This window comes from Lynx canadensis, chromosome B1 (genome assembly GCF_007474595.2).
Source record: "Lynx canadensis isolate LIC74 chromosome B1, mLynCan4.pri.v2, whole genome shotgun sequence".
Classification (NCBI taxonomy): Eukaryota; Metazoa; Chordata; class Mammalia; order Carnivora; family Felidae; genus Lynx; species Lynx canadensis.
This window is the reverse complement of record NC_044306.2, coordinates 192,551,614-192,568,613: the sequence shown is the minus strand read 5'-3', so window position 1 is coordinate 192,568,613 and position 17,000 is coordinate 192,551,614. Positions and strand designations below refer to the sequence as shown.

The window sequence follows — 17,000 nt, the reverse complement described above, 5'->3', positions numbered from 1 at the left end:
GTTCTTCCCCCACCATAACATGGTCAACAGGTCTTTTAAACTTTGACTTGGTTTCTGGGTGGTCTGGGTAGGTGGACTTCCCCACCAAGCAAACTGTGATGTTCAGCTGGTCTACAGGCATTCTCTACCCCTTTCTCCCTTCCCTGCCTCCACTCTCGCCTCCCAGGCTGGTCACGTGATGCAGACATTACCAGTGGGAGGAAGAGTCAGTGGGAGCCCTCTGTGGAGGCTGGTGGTTTCCTGATGAAGTGGACAGGTCTGGTCTTCACTGCCTCTCCCCATTTCTTGGTGTAAATTTGGGCTCAACAATGAAGCAGTGACAGTCATTTTCCCAGTCTGGGGGAATCTGAGCTAATTTCTCCATTAGACACAGAAGGCACAGGGCCTAGGGCCCACAATACTTTTAGGGGCCACGACAATGTTTTAATTTCTTTTAAAGTCAGAAGGTAAAAATACAGCTTGGCTATATTCATCTTCATACCAATGTAGTCATAAAACATGCTTTTTGATATTTTTTCCAGTAGAGGAAGGAGCCCATGAAGGCAAAGCACCTAATACTCCTGAAAGTAAGGACAGAGCCCAGGAGGAGGCAGGACTATGGGAATCTCAGATGTACCCGGCCTGATATAATTTAGCCACAGAATCAACCCCAGAAGCCTCCTGCCTCCTTCTTTTATGTGAGACATTAAACGCCTCTTTGTTAAGCCTCCATAAATCAGGCTCTCTGTTACTTGCAGCTAAATTTATGCCTCCTGAGACATATTTCTTGTCAGGACGAAGTCCTTTCCTTTCTGCTGAGGATGCTGAATGTACAGAAGTCGGGCCAGTTTTCTGAGATTCCTGGCATCTCAGTTAACCAAGACTCCCACCCAGAACCATCACTCCCAAGCACTGCATTAATTCAGGATTTACCTCGAGCAGAGAATTCTGGAGCTTCACATTTAGGGCTGCTTTCTCTTCTTCCAGCTGCTTGATTTCATTTTCTGATTTCTTCTTCACTTCCTCCAACTGTGCTTCCACTTCCTAAATGATGATGAGTAGAGTTATCCACACAAGTCACGAATGCATGGACAGGACACGTACCTATTCACACCCTGCCCTATTCCCAAAAGAGTTCAAAGGAGCTTACAATAAAGGTCACAGGATGCAAAATCAATACATAGAAATATGTTGCATTTCTATACACTAAGCAGCAGAAAGAGAAATTCAGAAAACAATCCCATTTACAATTGTACCCCACAAAATAAAATACCTAGGTATGAATTTTACCAACGAGATGGAAGTCCTGTACTCTGAAAACTATAAAACACTAATGAAAGAAATTGAGGATGGCAGAAACAAATGTAAAGATATTCCATGCTCATGAATTTGGAGAACCAATATTGCTAAAATGTCAATACTACCCAAAGCAATCTACATATTTAATGCAATTTCTATCAAAATACTGACAGCATTTTTTACAAAACTAGAACAAATAATCCTAAAATTTGCATGGAGCCATGAAAGACCGCAAATCACCAAATCTTGAAAAAGAAAAAGAAAACTGGAGGTATCACAATCCCAGATTCCAAGATATACTAGAAAGCTATAGTAATCAAAACAGTATGGTACTGGCACAAAACAGAATAGAGAGGCCGGAAATAAACCCAGAATTGTATGGTCAACTAATCCTTGACAAAGGAGGCAAGAATGTGCAATGGGAAAAAAAACCATCCCTTCAACAAATGGAGTTGGAAAAACTGTACATCTAGATGCAAAAGACTGAAACTGGACCACTTTCTTATACCATACACAAAAATAAATTCAAAATGGATTAAAGACCTAAGTGTGAGACCTGAAGCCATAAATATCCTAGAAGAAAACAAAGGCAGTAATTTCTCTGACATCTACTGTAGCAACATTTTTCTAGATATGTCTCCTGAGGCAAGGGAAACAAAAGCAAAAGAAACTACTGGTATTAAATCAAAGCAAAGAGCTACTGGAGCAGATGAGTAAGAGCACCTGGGTGGCTCAGCTGGTTGAGCGTCCAACTTCAGCTCAGGTCATGATCTCATGGTTTGTGAGTTTGAGTCCCATGTTGGGCTCTTGGCTGACAGCTCAGAGCCTGGAACCTGCTTCAGATTCTGTGTCTCCCTCTCTCTGCCCCTCCCCCACTCATGCTCTCTGTCTCAAAAATAAATAAACATTAAAAAATTTCAAAACAAAAACAAAAAGCTATTGCACAGCAAAGGAAACAATCAACAAGACTAAAAGATAACCTACTGAATGGGAGAAGACATTTGCAAATGACATATCTAATAAAGAGTTAGTATCCAAAATATATAAAGAACATACAACTCAACACCAAAAACACCCCCAAATAATCTATTTAAACAATGGGAAGAAGAGGGGTGCCTGGGTGGCTCAGTGGGTTGACCATCCGACGTCAGCTCAGGTCATGATCTTGTGTTTGTGGGTTTGAGCTCTGCATTGCACTCTGTGCTGACAGCTCAGAGCCTGGAGCCTGCTTTGGATTCTGTGTCTCCCTCTCTCTCTGCCCCTACCCTGCTTGTCCTCTGTCTCTCAAAAAATAAAACAAAATGTTAAAAAAATTTTTTTAAATGGGAAGAAGAGGGGCAGCTGGGTGGCTCAGTTGGTTAAGCATCTGACTTTGGCTCAAGTCATGATCTCATGGTTAGTGAGTTAGAGCCCCACGTCGGGCTCTGCACTGACAGCTCAGAGCCTGGAGCCTGCTTGGGATTCTGTGTCTCTCTCTCTATCTCTGCCCCTCCCCTGCTTGTGCTCTCTCTCAAAAATAAATAAATAAACTTTAAAAAAATGAGAAGACATGAACAAATATTTCTCCAAAGATGACACACAGATGACTGACAGACACATGAAAAGATGCTCAGCATCACTCATCATCAGGGAAATGCAGATCAAAACCACAATGAGATACCACCTCATACCTGTCAGAATGATTTAAAAAATGCACAAGAAACAAGTGTTGCTGAAGATGTGGGGAAAAAATGAACCCTTGTGTACTGTTGGTGGGAATGCAAACTGGTGGTGTGGCCACTGTGGAAAACAGCATGGAGGTGCATCAAAAAAATTAAAAATAGAATTGCCATATGATCTAGTAATTCCACCTAGGTATTTAGCCAAAGAGTAAAAAACACCAATTCAAATGGATACATGCACCCCTATGTTTATTGCAACATTAATTAAAAGATCCAAAATGGGGCACCTGGGTGGCTCAGTTAGTTAAGCGTTTGACTCTTGGTTTAGGGTCAGGTCATGATCTCACAGTTTCATGGGTTTGAGTCCCACATTAGGCTCTGCTCTGACAGCATGGAGCCTGCTTGGGATTCTCTGTCTCCCCCTCTCTCCGACTCTCCCCCACTTGTCTCTCTGTCACTCAAAAATAAATAAATAAACTTAAAAAATAGCCAAATTATGGAAGCATCCATGTGTCCATTAATAGTTGAATGGATAAAGAAGATGTATAACTCAGCCATAAAAAAGAATGAAATCTTGCCATTTGCAGCAATATTGATGGATCTAGAGAGTATAATATTAAGTGAAATAAGTCAGAATGGCCATGACTTCACTCATATGTGGAATTTAAGAAACAAAACAAGTATACAAAAAAAAAAAAAAAAGAGAGAGAGACAAACCAAAAAACAGACTCTTTTTTTTTATATATATGAAATTTATTGACAAATTGGTTTCCATACAACACCCAGTGCTCATCCCAAAAGGTGCCCTCCTCAATACCCATCACCCACCCTCCCCTCCCTCCCACCCCCCATCAACCCTCAGTTTGTTCTCAGTTTTTAACAGTCTCTTATGCTTTGGCTCTCTCCCACTCTAACCTCTTTTTTTTTTTCCTTCCCCTCCCCCATGGGTTCCTGTTAAGTTTCTCAGGATCCACATAAGAGTGAAACCATATGGTATCTGTCTTTCTCTAAAAACAGACTCTTTTTAATTTTTTTTTTTTTACCTTTTATTTATTTTGGAGAGACAGAGAGAGACAGAGCACAAGTGGGGGAGGGGCAGAGAGAGAGAGGGAGACACAGAATCGGAAGCAGGCTCCAGGCTCCGAGCCGTCAGCCCAGAGCCCGACGCGGGGCTCGAACTCAGGAACCGCGAGATCGTGACCTGAGCCGAAGTCGGACGCCTACCGACTGAGCCACCCAGGCGCCCCAACAGACTCTTAACTATAGAGAACAAACTGATGGTTACCAGAGGAGGTGGGTGGGGGGATGGGTGAAATAGGTGAAGGAGATTAAGACTACATTTATTATGATAAGCACCGAGTAATGTATAGAATTGCTGAATTACTATATTGTATCCTGAAACTAATACAACACTGTATGTTAACTATATCGGAATTAAAAATTTTTTTTAATAATTCATTTTTAAAAAGTTGCTGGGATGAGCAAGTCCAGAGTCAGCAGCATTTTATATAAACCATACTTCACTCCTGGCACCAATTTAATTTTGTACCTCAGCTCAGCTTTTAATATTACTTAAAGGAAATAACTGCAAAGTTATTAAATTCTACTTCAAGTTAAAAAAAAAGAAACTTAATCATAAAATACTTCAGGAAAATAGAAATTAGAGATACATACGCAGGTCAAAAGAAAACAAATATGAAGATCATACCCAAAATCTGACCTATATTGGAGAGGGCATGGTAGACACCCAGGTTTAAGTTTTGTAGTGTCAAATGAGAAAAGAGGAATGCTCATTGACACAACTCTCAGTGTTCCATAAATCAAGAAGCCAACTACATTCTCAGATGCAGGGAAATATTAAAATCAGAACAAAGTTTTCCTGTGGTCTTCTCAATAGCTTCCATACTTTAGTCAAAATGATGAGGCTCACAGGGTTGCTTCCTCCACAGTTTCTCACCATAGACTGACAACCTCACATAGAAGATCCAGGTAGAGGAACATTCTGGAGACCATGTGAGTGGCACAGCCTTTTATCTATGTGATCTGGAGCACATTTTCTGACTTCTCTGTGACTCAGTGTGTTCCTTCCACGCCCAGCACAGTGCCAGTAGGTGAGGGGTGGATAAATAATACATAGTGAGGGACCCATAAATAAGAAGTACTACTCTTATTCTGACAGATGCATAGTATTTCCAATTTAGCTTATTTTGAGGAAGTGGAGGAAATATTCTGTTCCTCTTAGCTGGTCTTTATAAGTAGAAGACAGATCATTCATTCAACAAATACTTACTGAAACCTACCATGTGCCAAGCACTGTTCTCAGAGCTGGGGATAAAAACAGGGGCTCCACATCCACATAATATTTTCTCTCTTTATCCCTCTTCCCCCTTTATTCTCTCTCTCTCTCTCTCTCTCCCACACACACACACTCAAAAAGGAAAAAAAAAAAACGGATGAAACATCTACTCACCAGGAACTTACATTGGCATAAAAGAGACAGGCATCAAAGTTAATAGGCTCAACATAGTATACACTATGTTGTATGGTGACAAGTGCCAAGGAGAAATAACAAAGCAGGAAGGGGAGCTATGGAAGGTCGAGGGGTTGGGTTCAGTTCACATAGGTTGGCCAAAGAAGTCCTTAGGAGAAACGACTCTGGAGTAAAGGCTTGTGTTAAGTGAGGAGGCTAACCAATGAGATGTCTTGGTGTGAGCCCTCCTGGACCTGCACACACCCTGGCATGTTCTAAGCGCAGACAGGAGGCCACTTGGCTGGAGTGGAATGACCGAAGGGGTGGGCAATGAGGTTAGAGGACATGGAGGAGACCACAGGAAGCCTCATACATTGTGGTAGAGACAGACGAGTAAGATGAAGGCCAGCCAACAGCTGGAAAGTGGAGTGAGATGATTCGGCGTTAACACGGTCACTTGGTTTCTGTCTTGAGGACAGACTGAAGCGGGGATGGGGCAGGCGGGGCAGCAGGCAGGCCAGTGTGGAGGCTGCTACAGTAACCAAGGCAGGAGCAGAAGGGGGCCGGACTGAGGCTGCAGCGTGGCTGGTGACAGGCATAAAACCACGGATGATTTCTCAGTGTTCGCTGCAAGGACCTGCTGAAAAGGGAGGAGTCACGGACAACACCAGGGTTTCTAACCTGAGCGGGGTGGAGGAGGATGGTGCCACCATTAACACAAACAAGGAAGTAGGTTTACGGTCAGCAAGAGGAGCTCGTTGGGGACCTGTTGAGTTTGAGACCTCTGTTAGATGTCCTGTGTGCAAGTGGACACATGGGTCTGGAAATCAGGGGAGAGTTCTGGATTGCAGGTATGCATTTGGGAGTCAGCATACAGAACGTATTACACCATGTATTTGGATGAAAATGCTAGAGAGAGAATAAAAAGGAAAAGTAGGAGAGATTCAAGAACTGAGCCCTGGGACATTCAAGAATTTCCCATGAAGTTGAGGTTATAGTATCTGAGAGCTACCTGGAGTGTAGTTCTTCTATGCTGTCAATTGATTACAGACCTTTATGCTCTCATTGAGAGATGGCCATAGTGATAGCAGCTGACATTTACCGAGTGCATGCCATCTGCTGCTCCTTTACACAAATAATCACTTTGATCCTTATGAAAACCCTATCAACTGGGTACCAGTGTTAATGGTCATTATATAATGAAGAAATGAAGCTCTAAGAGGTTAAGTGATTTGCCCAAGGTTGTGCAGCCAGTAAGTGGAGAAGTCAAAGTTTGAACTCAGGGAAGGCTGGCTGCTTGGCTGCACTTCTTCCTCACCATCCTAAGGGAAATGTGGCATGCACCACAGGCAAACGCCTGACTTAAAGGCCATCCTACTTCTGCTACAGCAAAGCTGAAGGAGGTCCTGTGGGCAGGCCCCAGATGCTCCCCAAAGCAGGGTGAAGAAGCTGGAAGTCCAGTCTTCAGAAACTGGAGCCTTGTTCTGTTTCCAAGGAGTGTCAGCACTTGAGCTGACATATGGGAATGTGGAGAGGCAAAGGCTTATGTGATGGGGGATGACCTGGGGTTCAATGGAAACCTATCATTCATTCATTCAACCAACCAAAATTAACTGAATGTCTATTACAGGCCAAGTACTGAAGAGGCTAGAGATATAGTGACTATGTACTCGTAAATGTTTAGCTGGCTTCCAACCAAACAATCAATCAATTTGATTTGTAGCATTTGTTAATTTCTGTGGCATAAGTACTCCTACTGTGGCCAATTTCAAGCTACTGCCATGATGTCACTGAACACAGAATTGGGAAAAGATGTAACAATTGTCTCTTAGGAGTCAGTACAAGTTGACTCTAACACACCACTGGAGGTAGTAGTGAACAGGGTATCCCAGTGGGGAAAACAAGTAGCAAATAGGTGATTACAATGAAGTGTAGTAACAGCCAAGCTAAGGTAGGTACAGAGGGGACCACGTACCAAACACTAGGCCAGGCAAGTGACAGCTTCTAGAAAGATCAATATTTAAACCAAGACCAATAGGATCAGCAAAAACAAGGCAAAATGAGACAGATGAATTTGGGAGTTGGTGGGGGAGTGTTCCCCATCAAGGAAGAGCTATGAATTAAGGCCAAGAAGGGAAAGGATTTGTCATGAATGAGGACCTAAAAGGCTGGAAGGCAGAATTAAACCGGGGAGAGGTGTGGGAGGAAGCAACAGAGTCAAACAGGAGTCCAGTGATGTAGGGTCTTAAAAAGCCACATTAAGGAATTTGAACTACACTGTGAAGACGATAGAGGGCCTTTGGAGAGTTTGAAACCAAGGCTGAGTTTTCAGAAGATCCCCCCTGGAATGGAGACTGGGTTCAAGGAAGTGGGAGAGGGGACACAGGGAGACCAGTAAGGAGATCATCGCATGGTCTGGCAGGAAATGGTGGGTGACTGGATCATTGTGCTACCACCGAGGATGGAAGGAAATGGAGATATTTCAGGGCCATCAAAGGAGTGGACGACATGGGCTTGATGACTGGCTGAATGTAATACATGAAAGAGAAGTCATGTCTGACTCCTGGGTTTCTGACTCGGGCATCTAAAAAGATGCTGCTATTGATCACCTGGAGGACACACTTTGCACTTCCTGTGGGGCCAAGTCCAGGTCAGGCCAGTGGCCCAGGGGTCAGTCACTTAGAAGAAAAGAGGGAAGTGATTAGATTATAAGGTCACATGAGGTGGACACTTAGCATGCGTACAGTCTCTTCAGTGAATTTATGATCCCTCTTGCATGGCTTGTTGTTCGGAGAGATCACTTGCAAAAAAAAAATATAAATTATCCTTTTGTCCCAAGAACCATCAGAAACAAAGCCATCCCCCCAGCAAAGTTTTTGTTTTCTCTCTTTTTTTTCTTTTTTTACTTCATTAACTTCTCAGTCAGTGAAGCTTTTGTTGAAAAGTTTTGTTTAACATGCTTCCTGGTGCAGATACTCACTGACTCTGCCAAAGCATGTTCACTACAACGACAGTGTAGACTCCTGTGAGAAAGATTCTTAGCAGAAAGCAATGGCTATTTCTAATTTTATGCAGCCCACCTTCCCAGGGTCCATGTAATCAATCACAGCTTCAGTTGTCACCTTGACAAATGGACCTAAAGTGGAAAAAAATGTCCCCACAGATGGAAATAGCTGATTTCATTAATAATTTTTGGAGATATTTCAGTAAGCTTCATTTTAGGTGCTGAATAATGAGACTTACTGTCAGAAGATGAATGGTTCTGGGTTGCCTCCAGAACAGATTGGAAAGAAAGCATCCCCATAGCCAGCTCAGGCCAAAGTGAACCTGAGGATTTCAGCAGGAAATTTTAACGTCCTCCCAGCTAGGCAAAGAGGAAAAACAACTACCAGGATATGAACATGAGGAAAAAGGAGACTAGTGCTTTCAAATCTAAAAATTGCAGCTTCCTATCCATACCTGGAACAGGGTTCCATGAGCCATTAATTTACAGAATTCATAGAGCACCTCCAGAAACTCTGTTCTCACTGAACTCTCATGGTACGCAGGGAAAAAGCTTTAGTACATCCATTTCACATGGAAGAAATCCCATAAGGTAGAAGCAGGACTCACACCCATCTTCTGCTTCCTTGTCTAGATTGTCCACAATTACAGGTAATTTTTAAAAAAAGACACAGGAAGGAGCCACTGTAATGGGAACAATAAATGAGCAACCACAGAAAATTACCAAACAGACCTTTCAACAGGGGTTTTAAAGGAAAACATATTAACTGTTTTTCAGGAAGAAAAATTATGATTTGGAATGCACTTATAGTAAAGCCCATGAAAGAGTCAGTCAGTACAAAACCTAAGCCACCTAAGTGACCTAAGTCACTCTGAGCCACCATTAGCGATCACCATGACACCAATATTAATCAATACGTGGGGCATGTGGCTCTATAAGGGTCACCCTTCAGTAGTAGGGCTGGAGCAGCACTAGTGCAAACCCTACTCTAAACTCATCCTAACAAAGCTTAAAAATAAGTCAGGAAAGATGGTAAATTTTCTGTCATATGCATTTGACCACAATGAAAAAAAAAATGTCTGGAAAAGTTGCGGCTGATTCACAAGTAATTTAACTTCTCGGCTTGCCAAAACATTTAGCACTCATGCTTTAAAAAATCCATACTTCCGGGGCGCCTGGGTGGCGCAGTCGGTTAAGCGTCCGACTTCAGCCAGGTCACGATCTCGCGTTCCGTGAGTTCGAGCCCCACGTCGGGCTCTGGGCTGATGGCTCAGAGCCTGGAGCCTGTTTCCGATTCTGTGTCTCCCTCTCTCTCTGCCCCTCGCCCGTTCATGCTCTGTCTCTCTCTGTCCCAAAAATAAATAAACGTTGAAAAAAAAAAATTAAAAAAAAAAATCCATACTTCCAACAAGTTAACATTATTTTTTATTTATTTGTTCATATTTGAGAGAGAGAGAGAGAGAGAGAGAGAGAGAGAGAAAATGCATGAGTGGGGGAGGGGCAGAGAGAGACAGAGACAAGAGACAGAATTCGAAGCAGACTCCAGGTTCTGTGCTGTCAGCACTGAGCCCGATGTGGGGCTTGAACTCACAAGCCGTGAGATCATGACCTGAGTCAAAGTACGACCCTTAACCGACTGAGCCACCCAGGCGACCCAACAAGTTAACATTCTGAATGTTCAGCATCCAATTAAAAATTACTAATAGAGGCTGCAGGGGCCAGAAATGTAAAAGCTGGGGGCGGCACACAGAGTCAGTAAGAGGGACACAAGGGCAAAAGCCGGCCACCTCGCTGTGCCAGCCCTGCTGCCCTGAGGAGCTGGGCTGGAAGGCAGGCAAGCAGGTACCTCCTCCATGTCTGTGTGAAGTCCCCAGAGCCTGGAAGGTGCCTACCATGTGTGACTGCGGGCCCCTTGGAGCTGTGGCTTCATCCCACCCAACCCCATCGTCCCTCTGTCTCGAGGCTCCATCTGGCCAGGAGCTGGGTGTCTCTATTTGCATTCGATTTCAGTTCACCCAACTACAGAGCAGGCCCACACTGCGTCCAGGGGCGTACCCTGTCCTGTTCACTGGCACAGTGCTTTAAGGCATAGGTGCTAAATAAACATTTGTTCAAATATTACTCTCTACCACATAGCACTATATTGAGTTCGACTATTTATTTAAATATAACCTGTCCTAAAGAACAATGCATTTGTTAGTGCAAAATACCTACTGGGCACTGACTAGATTGAACCTACTGGTTCAGTCCCCGGGCCCACCAAGTTCACATTCTAGGAGATGGACTACAATCAAGCAAAGCAACCATAGTGGCTCTAAAAGCCAACTGGGGCCAGTGTGTGAGCTCAGGGGATGGAGGGACCGGGCTGGGCACTGGGCTAGTTTGTTGGGGGAGGTCCTCTAAGTGGGGATTCTCGGGGGAGGGGGTCCCCAGGAGGCCCAGAAGCACGGAGATGGGGAAGATCACTTCAGGGGAGGTGGCCAGCAAAGGAGGGGGTGACACACAGGCCTGGTGGGGGGGGGGGCTCCCCAGGGTCAGGCAGAGTGAGAAGCATGTGCCCTGGAAGCTAGAAGTCCAAACATGGCCAGGCAGGATGCAGTGAATATACGTAGTCATTGCTCGGTCTCCTGGGGAAAGAACAACAGCCAGCAGCCAGGTGCACAGGAGCTCAGCTAGGGTGACAGATGCGCTGGGAGGAGGGAGGAGGGAGGACACTTTGGTTTGGGGCATGAGCAAGTGGGAGAATGGGACCACCTGCTAACGGGGAGTCAGGGGGACTATCTCTGTGGATTTGTGCATCTTTGTCCCAAGGTGTTTCCTTCATTTTCACAGTGGAAAGCAGACATCTACAAAAGCTTCTACAGGTGCTGTGCTGCCATGCTCCCTTTGGGCTGACTGTCCTGTGACACCCGGAGAACTCTGTTCCCTCAGTAACGCTGCAGCTGCCCCCAAGCCACCCCCTCAGCCTGCCACCCTGCAGTCAGCACTCCGGCTGCGGTCCGGCTGAGGAGTGTGGCGTGAACAGGGTGAGCTCATCTTCAGTTTTCTCTCGTGGAACCGAAATGCCTGACTTTGAGAGTGTGGCTCGGGCCATCACCTACAATCAAAAAAACCCCCACTTCCTTGCAGGAAAACTTCAGGGTTATTTTCGGTAAAAGAATTTCCCAAAGATACATTTTCATTAGCCCTGAATGAATGTACTCCTCCGTCTGTGGGGCCAGACATGATGGGGCATGTAGGCAGGTGTTCTGGTTGTAGATGGATTTGGGTTGAACTGTCTGATCCTATGCCACCTGGGTTCTTCAGTTCAAGTGGAGAGGCTAGCCTTGGCCAACCTGAGCAAGAGGGAACCTGTGGGGAGGCAGGCTTTTGGGGCTCCCAGCTGGGGCCAGGCCTCGGAATGGCCTTGGGTGGTTGCCTGGAGGGAAAACCCGCCACGAGACCCTTGGTCCTGGAGTCACTGGCAAGGGGTTCACTTCCCTGAGAGAGTGTCCAGGGGAGTATGGGAAGACCTCAAGGCTGCCCCAAGCTGATGTGGAGGAAGGAGACACTGACTTTTGGGGTTTCCAGCTGGGCTGACCGCCACGCTATTCTTCCTCTGTAGCTATACTCTGATAATGGGAATGAGGGCAGAGGTCATCCTCAAGCCAGAAATTGGGGGGAGTAGGTGGGGAGGGGAACGTGTGTCTCACATCAGTGGAGCACACCAGCCCACCGGCAGAGCCAGCCAATCCATCCTGGGCTGGAAACCCGGTCAGGTTCCCTCTAGAGGGTGGGGAGTGGTGTTGGGTGGGATGAAGCCTAGGATGAGGACACTAGTAAGACAGGACCTTTTTCCTTTTAATGTTCATCTATTTGTTTTGACAGAGAGAGAGAGAAAGAACATGAGCATGGCAGGGTAGAGAGAGAGTGAGAAAGAAACCCAAGCAGGCACTACACTGCCAGCTGGGGCTGGATCTCACGAATAGGAAGATCATGACCTGAGCTGAAACCAAGAGTCGAATGTTCAACCAACTAAGCCACCCAGGCACCGCAAGACAGGGCCTTTTTGATTTAAGTTTTGAGCAAGTCCAACATCAATACCAACCATCCCAGTAAGCCCATCCTTACTGATTTCGACCAGCATACACCAAATTGGTCAAATGCACTTGACACACAGAAACAGGCATCTCCTGAGGACTCCCCATTTCCAACCAGAGTTTTGATCACTACAGGGTTCTCATCCATCCTTAGGGGTAAATTCAGCAAACAGCATGTTTTTAGTTGTCATGTGTCCTCATTGTTGCCTGCAGGGAAGAATGCCACGATGGTGTGACTTTCCACGCAGTTTGTCCTCTATTTCCCAGTTGTGTCTGGCCAGACTGAGCGGCTGTAGCTCTGTCCAGGCCTCAACGTGCTCCCTCTGGTTTGGGCACATGTCTGGGGCTGCACTTGCTAGCCACACTTCTGTAGACCCACTATCTGCTGACACACCAGATTTAAGAAGATCCAGGGTCTCATAACAACACCCAAAATATCCAGGATATGATTAAGAATACTCATCATACCAAGGACCAGGAAAATGTCATCTTGTACAAGTCAGACAATCCAAAGATGCCCAACACCAAAATGACATAGGTGTTGGGATTACCTGATGTATTGTAAAGTAGCCATCATAAAAATGCTTCAACTGGCAATCACAAACATGCTTGAAACAAAAGAACAATAATAGGTCTCAGCGAAGAAACAAAAGATACAAAGAAGAACTATCTTGAAAATTTAGAACTGAAAAAATACAATAACTGAAATTTTAAAAATACCATAAATAGGCTCAATAGCAGAAAGGAGAGGAATCTAGAAGACAGTCATAAATTTTAAGACAGAGTAACAGAAATTACTTTATTTGAACAAGAGAGATAAAATGACTGAAAAAAAAGGAAAAAAAGAACAGAACCTGTGAAAATGTAGCAAAAACTCTAACATTTGCCAAACTGGAATCCAAGAATGAGAAAAGAAAAAAAGTGGGAATGAAAAAGTATTTCAAGAAAAGATGGATGATAATCTCCCAAATTTGCCAAAAGATATAAACCTAAAGATTCAAGAAACTGAGAAAAACCCAAACAGGATAAACCCAAAGAAATTCACACGAAGACACATGTTCCAGACTAAATTGTGTCCTCTCCCATATTCACATATTGCAGTCCTAAACCTCTGTGAATTTGTGGAGGTAGTACTTGGGCAGGTAATTAGGTGGAGATTAGGTCATGAAGGTAGGACCTTTATGATGGAATTAGCACCGTTATAAAAGACATCAGAGGGGCGCCTGGGGGGCTCAGTTGGTTAAACATCTGACTTTGGCTCAGGTCATGATCTCATGGTTCCTGAGTTCCAGCCCCGCATCAGGCTCTGTGATGCACCTGAAGCCTGGCTCAGAGCCTGAAGCCTGCTTCGGATTCTTTGTCTCCCTCTCTCTCCCCTTCCCCCACTCACACTCTGTCTCTCTCTCTCTCTCAAAAATAAAATAAACATTAAAAACATAAATAATTATTTAAAATTATTTATTTAAAGTTCATATAAATCCTGAAACTCATGTCATCTCCCATTCTGGGAGGTGACCCCCAATCTACCCCAGCTCCTTTTTTATGCCCTTCAGGGTGGGCGTGTGCAGGGACATCACCCCTTTGAAAATGTTGCCTGCAAGGCAAATGCTCCCAGGAAGCCATGCATGTTGCTGATGAAGCTCTCCGGCTCATGGACATCAGCCTGCCTCTGACCCCACTGGTCGGCCTGTTCTTGTGAGGCTGGAGCACCTCTCCTTAGCCTGGAAAAGCTCAGCTGATGACTTCTCCATGTTCAGGGCCAGGGTTCCCTCTGGAATTTGCTCTCAGCCCCCTCTGCATCTCATGCCCCTGTCCAGGGAGACCTGGCTCTCTGGCAAGGTGTTCTTTAAATTGTGCTTCCTGTGACACCCAGTGACAAAGCAGATTTCTCAATGTTTGGTTTTCTTCTTCACACATTAAATCTTTTAGCGCAGACACTTTCTGAAGGATTTATTCCTCTCCCTCCTTATATTGAAAGCTTCTTTCATAAATTCAAACTTTCTGTCAAATGCTGTCAAAGATTTATCCATACACTTCATTTCCATGGAAAACTCTTCCAGCTTTCAGTCTATCTCGTTTAAGGCATGGTATCTTTTGCTCCCTCTGAAGACAACTCCCCAGAAGATGAAGGCTCCTCAAATGAAGTCCCATCAAGATACCAGGCTGAAGTTGGTCCCGGGCCAGAGGTCTGACTGTGGGGACTGCAGTCTGAGTGGTTTCAAGCACTCGTCAGGCCTCAGCCTCAAGCCACAGCTGAGTGACATTTGGGAGCAAGCTTCCAGCAGAGAGAGGAACCTCTACCTTCGCAGACAGCCTCTATCCTGGCTCCTCCACTAAAAGACAGATGTTCTGGGGACTCATTTTCCCTGCACTAAGCTCTCAGTCAGCCAGACATGCAGGGGAATCTTTGGCCCTATGCTGAGTTGGCTGGAATTCCTGGTTTGTCGAGTGTCTGGAAGACTCATTCACCCTTTGCTGAGCTGGGGTGGCAGGGCTCCCAGTTGATGAGGTGCCCAGGCAACTCCTTTGTCTTGTGGTGAGCTGGGTCAGAGGGCTCCCACTTTGGAGGGTTTGCATTCAGCCAGTGGTCCAGGGGACTCATTTGTCCTGTGCTGGGCGGGTTTGGAGAATTCCTGGTCGGCCAGGTATCCGTGGGCCTCATTTTCCCTGTGTTGAGCCAAGTCAAAAGTCTCCCAGTCATGTGGGTATACAGGGGCTCACTGCCCTGAACTGAGCCAGGGAGTCAGAAGGCTCCCAAACAGGAGTGTCTGTGAGACTCACTTGTTCTGTGCCGAACTAGGTCAGTGTGCTCATGGTTGTCTCAGTGTTCCAGGGACTCATTTGCCCTCCTCTAATTGGTAGGAGAGCTTCTGGTCCTCAGTGTGTTTGGCAAACTTGTTTGCACTGTGCTGAACTGAGTGAGATGGAGGGCTCCCACTTGGTCAGATGTCTGGGGAATTCATTTGCCCCATTCCAAGTGGGGTCAGAGTACTCCTGGTCCAAGAGCATCTAGTCAGCCTACTGTCCCAGGGACTCCTTTGCCCTGTGCTAAGGTGGTTCAGAGAAATCCCCACAAGCCAGGGGCAGTAGGGACATGATTGCCTTGTGCTAATGTGGGTCAGAAAGCTTGTAGTTGGTTAAGTGTCTGGATGATTCGTTCACACTGTGCTGATGAGGGCCTGTTGGCTCTTGGTCGAAGGGCTCCTGGCTGGGCCAGCTGGAAGACCTGATTGTTCTGTGTTCTGTTGAGTAGGAGGGCTCCCGGTTGGCCCAGTATTCAGGCAACTTGTTTGCCCCATGCTGAGCTTGGTCAGAAGGTTTGTGGTATGTGGGTCTTCAGTGACCCCACTATTCTGGGGACTGGTTAGCCTATGCTGAGTTGGTTCAGAGAATTCCACTGGCTGGGAATCCAGGGGCCTTGCTTGCCTTGTGCTGACCTGGATTAAAGGGGTTGCCATCAGCCAGGTTTCCAGGGGATTAGTCTGCCCTGTGCTGAACGGGGTCGGTGGGCTCCCAGTGGGCCCAGCGTCTGGGGGACTCCACTGTCTGTGCTAAGTTAGTTCAGATGGGATCTGGGGGACTCATTTGTCTTGAGCTGACCTGGGTCAGAAAGCTTGTGGTCAGATGGAGGTCCGGGGAATTAGTTCACCCTGTGATGCACTGAGTTGGGGGGCTCCTCTCCCGGATGGCCTGGTGTTTGGTGGACTCAGTTGCCCTGTGCTCTGTTGAGTTGGAGGGCTCCTGGTTGGCCCAGTGTTCAGGCAATTTGTTTGCCCCATGCTAAGCTGGGTCGGGCCTTTTGGTACAACGGTGCCCAGTGGTTCCACTGTCCTGGGAACTCATTAGCCCTATGTGGAGTTGGTTCAGAGAATTCCCTAGAAGACGAGGGTCCAGGAGATTCTTTGCTTTGTGCTGATCTGGGTCAAAGGGCTTGCCATCAGCCAAGTGTCCAGAGTATTTGTTTACCCTGTGCTGAACTGGGTCAGTGGGTTCCAGGTCAGCCTGGTGTCTAGGAGACTCTACTGCCTTGTGCTACACTGGTTCAGAGAATTACCCATTGGCCAATGGACTGGGGGACACCTTTGCCTTGTGCTGATCTGAGTCAGAAAGCTAGTGGTTGGCTGAATGTCTAGGGGATGAGTTCACCCTTCAATTAGTTGGTTCGGATGGCTCCTGGTTGGCCTGGTGTCTGGTAGACTCAATTGCCCTGTGCTCTGCTGGTTGGAGAACTCCCAGTTGGCCCAGCGTCCAAGCAACTTTTTGACACATGCTGAGCTGAGTCAGAGGGCTTTGGGTGCAAGGACGCACAGTAGGCCCACTGTCCTTGGGAATGATTAGCTCTGTGCTAAGTTGGTTAGGAGAACCCATTGGCCAGGGATCTGGCTGACTGGTTCACCTTGGGCTGATCTGGGTCAGAAAGTATTGGTCAGCCAGATGTCCAGAAGGTTAGTTCACCCTGTGATAAGCTAGGTCCCAGGGCTCCTGGATGGCTTGGTGTCTGGCAGACT

General features: G+C 46.0%; 1 protein-coding gene across 5 annotated transcripts in view; it reads right to left on the bottom strand.

Annotated features, from left to right (window-relative positions):
• The window catches only part of FAM184B (family with sequence similarity 184 member B), a 192,396-nt gene that overhangs the window by 52,947 nt on the left and 122,449 nt on the right, over positions 1-17,000 (bottom strand). For all 5 annotated transcript variants that reach the window (XM_030314144.1, XM_030314143.1, XM_030314142.1 and 2 more), the window contains one exon: positions 913-1,023. In XM_030314144.1, coding sequence (XP_030170004.1) covers positions 913-1,023 — 111 coding nt within the window. The remainder of the gene's footprint in view (positions 1-912; positions 1,024-17,000) is intronic.